The sequence below is a fragment of the Tupaia chinensis genome, unplaced genomic scaffold (assembly GCF_000334495.1).
Source record: "Tupaia chinensis unplaced genomic scaffold, TupChi_1.0 Scaffold000561_1, whole genome shotgun sequence".
NCBI lineage: Eukaryota > Metazoa > Chordata > Mammalia > Scandentia > Tupaiidae > Tupaia > Tupaia belangeri.
Genome location: NW_006160074.1, coordinates 3,281,677 through 3,295,343, shown reverse-complemented (window position 1 = coordinate 3,295,343; position 13,667 = coordinate 3,281,677). Strand labels below are relative to the sequence as shown.

The following is a 13,667-nucleotide window of genomic DNA, read 5'->3' as shown; positions in this document are numbered from 1 at the left end:
TGCTGAACTGGCATGCCACAAGAACTGGGAAAGTAACCTAGAAAAGGTAAAGCCATTCCTCAAGTGTGTCCTGTGGTGATTTTATCTGAGCTCCTTTCTGATGAAGAACGGCAGGGGAATCGCTAGTATATTCTCAGATTCGGAACTGGCCTTGTGGGAAAACACTCCTCAGGTATTTATGCAGCTTTTCCTCATGCTGTTTTCAAGGAGGGAGTTAGGTTCTTTGAAATATTGGCTAAAGACACAGTTGGCTGGCTAAAGAAAGTCTTTATTTAGGTGCCTTTTTAGTAAAGTAGAAATAAGTGCTATATGCCTTTAAACAGAAGCACAGTAACAGCAAATAGAAAATAGCTTTTACTCTTATGTAATAAGTTATTCTCAACCCTAGAATCCTTTGTTGTTTGGCATTGAGGCTTTTCATGAATGAGATCTCTTTCAGGAACAAATGGCTGTGATTTGCTACGGAAATCTGAATTAGACAGATCACTTGTTTGTTGTGATTTGACAGTCCTTCTCATCTGATCCTGTCCCCAGACAAGGGGACAAGGTAGTTTAGAAAGCAAAATCCTAACCAGGAAGATCATCCCAGCTCAACTCTTACAGTTTTGTGTGTGGCTTATGTCTTAGAGAAAATACTTATTTGGGTATTTTATGTGAAAGTATAAAAATACTTGATTTTTGTTAACCTGAGTTTAATAATTTTACTTTTACAAGTTTTAAACTTGTATTTGTCTTATTTTTGGTTATCATGTTCTTTTATAAAATTTACCTTTCACTTAGATTTTGTGGTAAGTTTTTTGTTTTTAAATCGTTTTTTCTATAGGTTGCCTGGCGTTTGTAGGAAGGACTGAGAGACATGGAGAGAGCGAAAGTCACAGGGCAGGTGGGGGGCTAGTGGCCATGATGCATTCCATTCTCCTCCATTCTCTCCTCAGGATTTTGGGGACACACACACACATGCGCCCAGCGTTTGTTTCGATCTGTGGGGTCCGGGACTCAAACCACGGTCAGCCACTTGGAAGTCAAGCACCTTAACCACTATGCCACCTGCTGACACACACACACACCGTGATAAAGTTTTTTGTTGTTTTATTTGTAGCCTTTTATGGAGTAGTAAGCACGTGTTTTTATGAGGAATAAATAGTAAGATGGGACTAGCAGTTAGCGTAATGGCTATGTCACTGGACTCCCACGTAGTCAACCGCGGTTCAAGTCCCGGACCGAGTGGCTTAAACTCATGCCGGGCACATGTGCATGTGTGTCTAGGATCCCGAGAAGAGAATGGAGGAGAAGGGATTGCGGCGTGACCATCCGCCCTGGGGAGTGATTTCTCACTTTCTGTCTCTCTGTCTCTGTCTGTCTGGCAAGCGCATGTGCCCTATAGCAAAAACCTCTCCAAAAAAAAAGAAAGAAAGAAAGAAAGACAGAAAGAAAGAAAGAAAGAAAATAGTAAGCTCATTATGTTATTTTAGAAATTTGAGAAATTGACTTAGTTATCAGGTCTGTGCTTCTATCAGGATATCTTTTCTGTCCTTAGTAATGTCTTAATAAAAATATTTATTCTGTAATTTTTTGTGTTTGCACTAGAAGTTTCTAATCTGAAATGCTGTAAACTGGTTATTTCATTTTTAAGCCAACTGGGAGAATAAAGGTAGGAAAAGAACAAGTTAGGTGTTCTTACTCGGTCTTCCTTAGAGGAGTTTTTATTTAGTTCCATCCCTCTGTGGCTCATTATTTGTCCTAAAGTACTTCAGAATCTACAGTGGAACTAAGTAGCCCTGGGACCTTCAAGAAATTGAAGGCTAACTGCTCCCTTCTAGGTTCCAGAGCCCGTCCAGCTGTCATTGTTGGTGAAAGCTTCAGGAGACCAGAAACTTTCTGTGGCCTCCGAAACAGGGTTCCAGAACCATTTGTTTTTTCCTGTAGTAATATATTTAGTGTTAAAATTAGGTTTTGTTTTCTTAAGGTGGCTTATTTTCCATGTGCATTTGCTCTGTTTATTTCTATCTCTCAGAAACAGGCCACAGTAAAGAAACCAAAAAAGAAAAATCACGGAGCCAGCAGTTGGCATAATGGCTATGTTGCTGGACTCCCATGTAGTTGACTGCAGTTTGAGTCCTGGGCCCGGTGGCTTAAACTCACACCAGGTACATACCCAAGATCCTGAGAGGAGAACGGAGGAGAAGGGATTGTGGCATGGCCATCCCCTCCGGGGGGTGATCTCTCGCTTTTTGTCTCTCTTTTTCTTTCTTTCTGGCGAGTGCACTGTGCCCTATAGCAAAAACCTCTCCAAAAAAATGAAACAAAAAAGAATCAGATGAAACAATGTAATGTAAAAGAAGATTGAAGAGATCCAAATGTTAGATGTTTTCTGTCTTCGTGTTTAAACATCCCCAAAGCAAAGTGGCTTATTATTATCAAAATGTATTTTTTCCTTAGGGTTTGTGTGTGTTTGTGTGTGTGTGTATTTTTTGTAAGAGAGATTTTTGCTATAGGACATGCACGCTCTCCCGTAAGACAGAAAGCAAGAAATCACCTCACCATGGGAGATAGCCACACTGCAGTCCCTTCTCCTCCGGTCTCCTCTCAGGATTTTGGGTACACACATGCACGCATGCACGCACACACTCACCCAGCGTGAGTTTCAAGCTTCCGGGTCTGTGACTTGACCCACAGTTGACTAAATGGGAGTCCAGCAGTATAACCATTACATCATCTGCTGGTTCCTTTTCTTTAGTTTTAAAGGTTAGCTGAGCCATTTTAAAATGTTCTTTCATAATAATACGAAGACCATTTCAAAGGTAATGTTGAAGCTAGCACATGGTATGGTGGTTAAGGCACTGGACTAGCACATGGCCAGCCACGGTTCAAGTCTTGCACCGCTGGCTTGAAAATCACACTGGGCACATGTTAATGTGTGCCCAAAATCCCAAGAGGAGAGTGGAGGAGAAGGGCTTGAGCATCCCCCCAGAGAGGTTCTCACTTTGCCTTTCTCCCTCCAGCAAAAGCATGTGCCCTATGGCCAAAAAAATGGGGAAATCTTAGAGAGTAAGTAGTTTTTCATATAATGAAATCTATACTTAAACTATATCACATACCAAATTATCTTTTTATAAATCACCTCCTAGGGAAAGTTTTCTCACAGTTTCTTTGACTTTGTTGGCATATACCAGTAGGTAATACTGAGCAATTTTGTTGTATTTCTGCACATGATATAAATTTGTGCACATTATATAATAAATAATGTATCTGGGGGGCCAGCTAGTGACATGGTGGTTAAAATGGCTGAATCTCACATGACTTACTACATGATTCTAGTTCTGGACCTGGTGGCTTGAAACACATGCTGGATAGATACGAAATCAAGTCCAAAATCCTGAGGAGAAAGGAGGAGAAAGGATTGTGGCTTGATTGTCTTCCCTGGGGAGTGCTTTTTCACTTTCTCCCTCTCTATTCTTTCTCCTTCCTATGCTCCATGTCTCTCCAGCAAGTGCACATACCCTATAGCAAATTTTAAAAAATGATAATAATAATATATACTACTCATATAGAATTCAATGTTATTGCATAACTAAAGCTTTACTGCTCTAAAATTTGTTTTATAAATGTTAGGAGTGATAACAAAAAGTTGAAACTGACCAACGAGGAATTTAAAAATATGACAGATATACAAGGTTAAATATGCTAGCTTTTAATATGTGTGTGTGTATGTATGTATTTGGGGTGTTTTTACCATAGGGCATGTGCATTTGCCAGAAAAAAACAGAGACAGTGAGAGGGAAGGTGAGGAATGGCCATGTTGCAGTCCCGTCTGTAGTCTACTTCTGTGATTATTTTGGGCACACACACGCATGTGCCTGGCATGATTTTCAAGCTGCTAGTTCCAGGATTCAAACTGTGGTCAGCCGTGTGGGAGTCCAGCACCTTAACTACCACACCACTTGCTGGCCTCTATACTAGCTTTTTAAATGAAATGAGAATGCAGCTGTTTTCCCCATGGGAAACTCAAGCAAAGAGAGATTTCACTTACCCACGGTTATGATAGCTGAAAAACAGGCATGAAATAATAACTGCCAAGATTTTATCTATGTAGTTTAGTGAAGTACCCTAATTATAGGAATTATTAAAAGTTTATTTAAAGTGAACAGAAGGGTCGGCAGGTAGTATAGTGGTTAAGGGCGCTGGACTCCCACATGACCGACTGTTCTTTGAGTCCCGGACCTAGTGGCTTGGTTTCTCACTTTCTCTTTCTCTCTCTCTGTCACTTTCTGGTCAAATTAGATAAAGTTAAATAAAATAATTCTTAAGTAAAATAAATAAAGTGAACAGAAATACAAAATATCATCAGAGCATACTATGAGTGACTATATGCCAACAAACAAAAATCTAGATGAGATGGACAAATATCTCAACACGTGTAACTTACCAAGACTGAACTGGGAAGAAATAGAAAGTCTGAATGGACCCATAACAAGCATTGAGATTGAATCAGTAATAAATAGACTTTCAGCAAGGAAGAGCCCAGGTCCTGATGGCTTTACTTCTGAATTTTACAAAACCTTTAAAGAAGAACTAACCCCAATTCTCCTTAAACTATTTCTAAAAATTCAAAAGGAAGAAACCCTCCCAAATTCATTCTATGAAGCCTCCATTATCTTAATACCAAAACCAGACAAGGACATGACAGGAAAAGAAACCTTCAGGCCTATATTCCTGATGAATATGGGTGCATAAATTCTCAACAAGATACTAGGAACTTGTACTTAACAACATATTAAAAAGATTATACATCATGACCAAGTAGGGTTTATACCAGGGATGCAAGGAGGGTCCAATATACACAAAACAATAAATGTAATACATCACATTAACAAAAGGAAAGCTAGAAAACATATGATCAGAAGCTGGCAGGTGGGCATGGCAGTTAAGGGCACTGGACTACCACATGACTGATGGCGATTCGAGTCTTAGACCTGGAGGCTTTCTCACACACACACACCCGGAAATATTAAAATAGTAATAAAGTTAAATAATTATTTTAAAAAATGATCATATCAATTGATGCAGAAAAGGATTCAATAAAATGCAACACCCCTTCATGATTAAGACACTTAGCAAAGGGGCTGGCAGGTGGCATACTGGTTAAAGGCACTTGATTCCCATATGGCTAGACCTGGAGGCTTTCTCACACACACACACCCGGAAATATTAAAATAGTAATAAAGTTAAATAATTATTTTAAAAAATGATCATATCAATTGATGCAGAAAAGGATTCAATAAAATGCAACACCCCTTCATGATTAAGACACTTAGCAAAGGGGCTGGCAGGTGGCATACTGGTTAAAGGCACTTGATTCCCACATGGCTGACCAGGATTCAGCGGCTTGTTCTCTCACTGTCCCTTTCTCTCTTTCTCTGTCTCTGTCTGGTCAAATTAAATAATAATAACGAATGGAATTAAATTTAAAAATAATTTTAAAGACTCTCAGCAAAATAAACTTAGAAGGGACTCCCTCAACACAATAAAAGCCATCTATGAAAAACACATAGCTAACATACTGAATGGGAAAAAGCCAAAAGCTTTTCCACTGAAAACTGGAACATGACAAGGCTGCCTACATTCTCCACTCCTTTTTAACGTAGTGCTGCAAGTTCTCACCAATGCAATTAGACAGGAAAAGAAAGTCAAATAAAAGGCATCCAAATAGAAAAAAAGAAGTGACGTTATCTCTGTTTGCAGATGATATGATGCTATACATAGAAAATCCAAAAGAATCCACACAAAACTCCTGGAAATAATAAATGAATATAGTAAAGTGGCAGGATACAAAATAAACATACAAAAATCTATAGCATTTTTATACCAACAATGGACAAACTGAGACAGAACCAAAGAAAGAAATCCCATTTACAGTAAGATATCTAGGAATAAACCTTACCAAAGATGTCAAAGATCTTGCAAGAAAAACTATAGAACACTAGAAAAAAGAAATTAAAAATGATACAAAAAAGTGGAAACAGGGAACCAGTAGTTAGCGTAATGGCTATGTCGCTGGACTCCCACGTAGTCGACCGCAGTTCGCGTCTCGGACCCGGAGGCTTAAATCTCACGCCGGGCGCGTGTGCGTGCGTGCCCAAGATCCCGAGAGGAGAATGGAGGAGAAGGGATTGCAGCGTGACCATCCCCCCTGGGGGGAGATTTCTCGCTTTCTGTCTCTATGTCTCTGTCTGTCTGGCGAGCGCACGCGCCCTATAGCGAAAAAAAAAAAAAACTCTCAAAAAAAAAAAAAAAGTGGAAACATATCCCATGTTCCTGGATTGGAAGAATTAATATAATCAAGATGTCAATCCTACTGTAAGTAACCTACAGATTTAATGTAAGCCCAATCAAACTACCAGAGATGGAATATCTCTGGTAGTTTTCTTACCTCACAGAATTAGAAAAAAGGCAATCACAAAATTTGTCTGAAAGTATAAAAAGCCCTGTATTGCCAAAACACTACTGTGTAAGGGAATTAAGTAGGAGGCACCTCACTTCCCAACCTCAAAACATATCACAAAGCTCTGATAATTAAAACAGCATGGTATTGGTACAAAAACAGACAGGTAGACTAATGGAACAGAATTGAGAACCCTCAAATGAACCCCAAAACGTATAGCCAACTGATCCCTGACAAAGAGCGTAAGACAATCCAGTAGGAAAAAGAAAATCTCTTTAGTTAATAGTGCTGGACGAACTGGCTGTCCACCTGCAGAAGAATAAAACTGGATCCTTATGTCTGACTACTAAGAAAAACTAACTCAAAACAGATTGAGAATCTGAACATAAAAATCTCAAACTATAAAAATACTGGGGGAAAATACAGGAAAAACTCTTAGAGACCTTGGAGTAGGCAAAAATTTCTTTTATTTTTAAAGAGAAGTATTTTATTCATTTATTTATTTCACATGAGTTTTACCAGAGAAAGAGAGGGAGAGCTAGAAAGCAAGCTATTAGGTCCAGGACTTGAACCACAATAGCCCATGTGGGAATTCTAGCACCTTAACCACCATACCACATGCTGGCCCCAGGCAAAGATTTCTTTTTTTTTTTTTTTAGAGAGGTTTTTGCTATAGGGTGTGTGCACTCGCCAGACAGACAGAGAGACAGAAAGCAAGAAATCACCCCCCCGCAGAGAGGATGGCCACACCACAATCCCTTCTCCTCCATTGTCCTCTTGGGGTCTTAGGCATGCACACACATGCCCGGCGTGAGTTTAAGCCACTAGGTGTGGGACGCAAACCGCGGTCGACCACGTAGGAGTCCAGCGACATAACCATTATGCTAACTGCTGGTCCCCAGGCAACGATTTCTTAAAGAAGACCTCCAAAACACAGGCAATAGTCCCAAAAAATAGACAAATGGGACCATATTCAGCTCAGAAGCTTCTGCACAGCAAAAGAAACAGTAAATAGAGTGAGAAGACAGCCCTCAGAGTGGGAGAACATATTTGCAAGCTATACCTCAGATAAGGAACTGATAACCAGAATATACAGGGAACTCAAGCAGCTTACACACAAAAAATAGTCAAATTAATATATAGGAAAAATGAACTGAACAGGCTAGCTCTGGAGAAAACATACAGACAACTTAAAAGCATATGAAAACATGATTGACATCTCTTATCATAAGGGAAATAGAAATCAAAACCACAATGAGGGGACCAGCAGTTAGCGTAATGGCTATGTCGCTGGATTCCCATGCAGTCGACTGCAGCTCGCGTCCCGGACCGGGTGGCTTAAAACTCACGCTGGGCACGTGTGTGTGTGTGCCCAAGATCCTGAGAGAAGAATGGAGCTTTCTGTCTCTCTGTCTGTCTGGCGAGCACACGCGCCCTATAGCAAAAATCTCTTCAAAAAAAAAAAAAAACCACAATGAGATGCCACTTAACCCAGTCAGAATGGCTAAAATTAAGAAAATATATAATGATAAGTACTGGCAAGATTGTGGTAAAAAGGGAAGTCTCCTACACTGTTGGTGGGAATGCAAACTAGTACAATAACTTTGGAGAACTCTGTGGAGATTTCTCAGAAACCTAGAAATAGAACTGCCATACAACCCAGTAATTCTTTTAGGTAATTTACCCAGAAAATAGAAAAACCCTCAGTCAGAAAAACACTTGCAAGTTTATGTTTATTGCAGCATTATTTACAATCGCTAGGATATGGAATCAACTCAGATGTCCAAAAATAGATGATTGGTTTGGAAAATGTGGCCTGTGTACTCTGGAATACTACTCAGTCATGAAAAACAATGAGACTCTGACATTTGATACAAAGCGGATGAGTATGGAAGACCCAATGCTAAGTGAAGCAAACCAGACTATGAAAGACAGACTTTGTCTCCACTCGGTATATACCAATTGTCTGCACTCTATAGTAGAAACTGGAATTTGGAAGGTATAGAAGCAGGGAGGGCAGCAATAGATACTAGAGAAAGTAAAGGGGGGCGGATAGTCAAGGGAGGGGAATGGGAAGGGGAAAAATACATTTAATTGACAAAATGAAAACCTATTTGCTGATGATAATGTACATAGTAACAATCTTTATCCTGACTGATATGCATGATATTCATGGTAGAAAAGCAATGTTGGGGGACCAGCAGTTGGTGTAATGGCTATGTCACTGGACTCCCATGTAGTCAACTACGGTTTGAGTCCCAGATATGAAGGTTTATAGTCACACGGGGCATGTGTGCATGCGTGCCCAGGATCCTGAGAGGAGAATGGAGAAGGGATTGTGGTATGGCCATCCTCCCTGGGGGATGATTTCTCGCTTTCTGTCTTTCTGTCTCTGGCGAGTGCACACGCCCTATAGCAAAAAGCAAAAACAAAAAAGCAATGTTGTACATTGTAAAGATAAATGTGATCAAAGGTAAAATAAAATGTATGGGCCAGCAGGTGGTATGGTGGTTAAGTCCGCTGGACTCCCACATAGCGGGCCACAGTTTGAGTCCTGGACCTGGTGGCTTGTTTTCTCACTTTCTCTCTCTCCCTCTCTTTCTCCCTCCCTGTCTGGTCAAATTAAAATAAAATAAACAATATTAAATAAGTCTTTAAAAAATATAAAATAAAATAGGTTAAGAAAGTTTATTTAAAGTATATTTTGCTGGGACCAGCAATTGGCGTAGTGGCTATGTCACTGGACTCCTATGTAGTCTACTGTAGTTCGAGTCCTGGACTCAATGGCTTAAACCCACACCAGACGCATGTGTGTGCATGCCCAAGATCCCAAGAGGAGAATGGAGAAGGGATTGTGGTATGGCCATCCCCCCTGGGGGAGTGATGTCTCATTTTCTGTCTCTCTGTCTTTCTGGCAAGTGCATGTGCCCTATAACAAAAACCTCTCAAAAAAAAAAAAAAAAGTAGATTTTGCTTATGTAAATATTTATAAATCAATTTGTTTAAATAGCAAACTTTGATATGTAATATCACATGTAATGTCTAGTAAGATATTACATTGTTCTGGTCCTTTATAAGCTTGGATTATTCCTAGTTTGATGATCTACAAAGTTAGTTTTCAAATAGTACTATTATTGGGGCCAAAAGGTGGTGTGGTGGTTAAGGTGCTGGATACCCAAATACCTGACCAGGGTTTGAGGCCTGTACCTGGCACTTTGCTTTCTTGCTTTCCCTCTCTCATGAGCACATGTGCCCTGTAGCAAATTAAAAATAAGTAAATTAATTAAATTAAATAAATAATTGCTTTTCTTAAAAAAAAAAATAGTACTATTCTTTTGGGCCCTGGGCATTAATAATATTCTTGGGAGAATGATACCTAAGTATATATGCGGTTCTTTTGCTGTCTTAGATAACTCAACCCGTGTAACTATAAGTAGGTATGAAATTGTTCGAATGAATGAAGACAGTTACTTTACCCCAGCACATTGTGCGTTGACAGGTTTTTCTCTTTTTTTTCAATTTTTTTCTAGTGAATTTGGTTCCAAAATCATCTTGCTGAAGCCAATTATCAAAGTGTTGCCAAAACTCTTTGAGTCTCGAGAAAAGGCTGTTCGAGATGAAGCCAAATTAATTGCTGTAGAGATTTACAGATGGATTCGAGATGCCCTGAGACCCCCCTTACAAAATATAAACTCTGTCCAGGTAAGGCACAGAATTCCTGATTGCATAAGGTTAATGTGAGGATACTTCCTTCTTGTCATTGTTGAGATTCTGTTCTTATAAATAATTGTTTTTCATTTTTAATTTGGAGAAAAGTTCATATTTCTGAGCACAGCTAACTTTCTCTGATACTACTTTGTCCTCTCAAGTTGGCTAGTATGTATTCAGTGATTTCAGTATGTAGCAGTATAAAAGATCCCTTTATTCTGTTGGGTGGCAGATGTTACCACAATTCCTTTTCCGGTATCCTCTTGGGATTCTGGGCATGCATGCACATGTAGCCGATATGCTTTTCAAGCCACCGGGTCCAGGCCTCAAACTGTAGTCAGCCACATGGGAGTCTAGCATCTTATTCACCATGCCACCATCTGGCCCCTATCTGGCCTTTTATTACAATTGGTTTTAGAGACCTCTGATGCAAATTATCTGAATTCATGAACTAGTGACAATGTCCTCAAAAGCAGACTTTATTCCTCTTCCTTAGTGCTTAGAATACATCTTCAGTTAGTAAACATAAGTTGGTTTGGCTTGCTTTACAAACTTTGTATAATTTAAATTTATCTTTTGCGATATTTACAGTTGAAAGAACTAGAAGAAGAATGGGTGAAACTACCAACAGGTGCTCCTAAACCAAGCCGGTTTCTGCGTTCCCAGCAAGAACTGGAAGCTAAGTTGGAGCAGCAGCAGTCTGCTGGTGGGGATGCCGAAGGAGGTAAGCCAGTTTTGAACACTGGTTTCTGTGAAACATAGTAAGAAATGGCACTGCCACAGAATCTCTGTTCACTAGATGTATTTTATAGGGCTGCCCTAATCAAACGCAAGTTGGATATGGTATCAGTAAGTCTGATCCTGTGCCCGGCCTGTGTGGTGCAGTTGGTAGCTTACCAGACTGCGGAGCTGCAAACTGTGTGCCCACTGCAGTGGGTCTGAAACATACTGTGTGTACGCACGCATGTCCAGGGTCTGGTCAGCTGGAGTACCAAGGGAGGGGGATTGTAGCAAACAAGAACAACAAAAAACCTCTGGTTCCCTCCATATTACGATTTCATCAGGGATGCAAAAGGACTGATAACTGATGCACTGGACAGACAGAGACAGAGGCAGAAAGTGAGAAATCAACTCCTGGGGGCGCAGGGGAGTAGCCACACCATAATCCTTTCTCCTCTGTTCTCCACTTGGGATTTTGGCCATGCATGCATACATGCCCGGTGTGAGTTTTAAGCTGCCGAGTCTAGGACTTGAACCGTGTTTAACTGCACGAGTCGAGAAACATAACCATTATGCCATCTGCTAGTCTCTGTTCTCTCTCTTGTTTTTTTAAAGGATTATTTTATTTAGCTTTATTTATTTATTTAAATCTGACCAGAGAGGTACAGAGCATGAGGAAGGGGTGGGGGAGTGAGAAAGCAAGCCACCAGGTCCAGGACTCGAACCACAGTTGGCCCTGTGGGAGTCCAGCACCCTTAACCACCGCGCTGCCTACTAGCCCCTATTACCTCTCTTTTTAAGGTTCATTTTGCTTTTCTTTTTGCAGGTGGTGATGATGGTGATGAAGTGCCACAGATAGATGCTTATGAGCTTTTGGAAGCAGTAGAAATCCTTTCCAAACTTCCCAAAGACTTTTATGACAAAATTGTAAGTAATGGTTTAGCCGCTTTACTTATTCTTAAATCATTACTTGAGTAGACTAAGAGAATGCTTTGCTGAGTCCTTGCCTCAGGCACCCCCTTCCACCTCACAGTTTCCCTAGCAGACTGAGTTAGTCACTTCTCCCTCTTTATCCCATACTACTACTTTTTTTCTTTTTTTTGGAGAGGTTTTTGCTATAGGGCGCGTGCGCTCGCCAGACAGGGGGGATGGCCACGCCGCAATCCCTTCTCCTCCATTCTCCTCTCAGGATCTTGGGCACACACACACACGTGCCTGGCGTGAGTTTTAAGCCACCGGGTCCAGGACGCGAACCGCGGTCAACTACATGGGAGTCCATAGCCATTACGCTAACTGCTGGTCCCCCATACTACTACTTCTAATGCCTTGCCAAAACGTTGACCGTTGTTCTTGATTTCCTTTCATTCACTGCCTCTCAACTTCATCCCCTTTCCTCTATCCCCACTGCCACTGCTTTACCTCAGGGTTTCTTGACCTGGGCACTGTTGACATGTTTGCCAGGTAATTCTTTGTGTTGGTGGGGCTCTCCTGTGCGTTGTAGGATGTTGAGATGGTATCCGAAAGCACCCTGAGACCTTCGAGGCCACCCGTGGCACCGTTGAGGCCCGTCCTTATTTTCTAGCCGCATTGCTAATTGCTCTCAGTCTCCATGCTCCAGCCATGCTCCACACAACCAGCAGCAAATCCGCCACTTACTACCTTTCGAAATTCTGGATCTTATGTATGCTGTCCTTTTTCCTCTCCTTAAATTTACTTATTTCTACACATGTACACGTGTGTGCGAGAGACACCCCCAACAGAGTCTTCATGCTGTGATCCATCCCCAGTGTCAGCTGACTTGGGTTATGGGCACATGTCATGGGCACATGTGCATGATTGATGTGCTCAGTGAGGTCCCTGGACACAAACCCAGGACCTTTCTCATGTGGGTCCAGTTGTGTTGCCACTGCACCACATCTGGCCCCACATAAGTTGTTTTTACTGCCTATGACATCATCTCCCCATCATTCACTTAGAAATACCTCTTTATTCTCTGGATCTAGCCTAACCATCCCTCGTTAGGGGAGAGCCTGCCTACTGCCTACACTTTGTTACGTCCTCTTGCTCTGTACTCCTTGTACTTCTCCATTCATGGTGCTTAAGACCTAATAGTCATTATTTTTTTTTAGTTTTAGTTTTTGCTATAGGGTATGTGCATTTGCCAAAGAGACAGAGGAGAGAAAGAGAGAGAGAAATCACCCCTTGGGGGGATGGCCACTTCACAATCCCTTCTCCTCTAGTTTTCTCTCGGGATTTGAGGCAAACACGGGCATGCACCCATGTACTATCCCAGCATGATTTTCAAACCACCGAGTCCAGGACTCAAACCATGCAGTCACCAATGTGGTGTCCAGGCCATGTGGGATCTAGCGCCCTTATTTCTATACTACCTGCTGGCCCAAGATCTAGTAGTTACTTATTGAAGATCTTTCTGTCTCTGCTTTTGGCAGTTTGAGTATCCTGTCAGCTTCTGATTAACAAATAAATATTTGAGGGACCAGTGGATGGCATATTGGTTACATTGCTGGACTCCCATGTAGTAAACCACGATTCAAGTCCTGGACTTGGTGACTTAAAACTCACGCCAGGCACATGTGAGTGCATGCCTCAAATCCCAGGAGGGGAATGGAAGAGAAGGGATTACAGCTTGGCCATTCCTCCCTCCACCCCCAGGGAGTGATGTCTTGCTTTCTATCTCTCTGTCTTTCCCTGTGTCTCTGAGCGCATGTGTCCCTGTAGCAAAAAAATCTCTCTCACACACACACACACAAAAAAAAAACAAAACTTTTTTTTTTTT

General features: G+C 41.2%; 1 protein-coding gene across 3 annotated transcripts in view; it reads left to right on the top strand.

The window, feature by feature from the left end:
• CKAP5 (cytoskeleton associated protein 5) overlaps nt 1-13,667 on the top strand; it is a 109,914-nt gene that overhangs the window by 17,825 nt on the left and 78,422 nt on the right. For all 3 annotated transcript variants that reach the window (XM_006157791.3, XM_006157792.3, XM_027775413.1), the window contains exons 5-7: nt 9,973-10,144; nt 10,742-10,874; nt 11,697-11,797. In XM_006157791.3, coding sequence (XP_006157853.1) covers nt 9,973-10,144; nt 10,742-10,874; nt 11,697-11,797 — 406 coding nt within the window. The remainder of the gene's footprint in view (nt 1-9,972; nt 10,145-10,741; nt 10,875-11,696; nt 11,798-13,667) is intronic.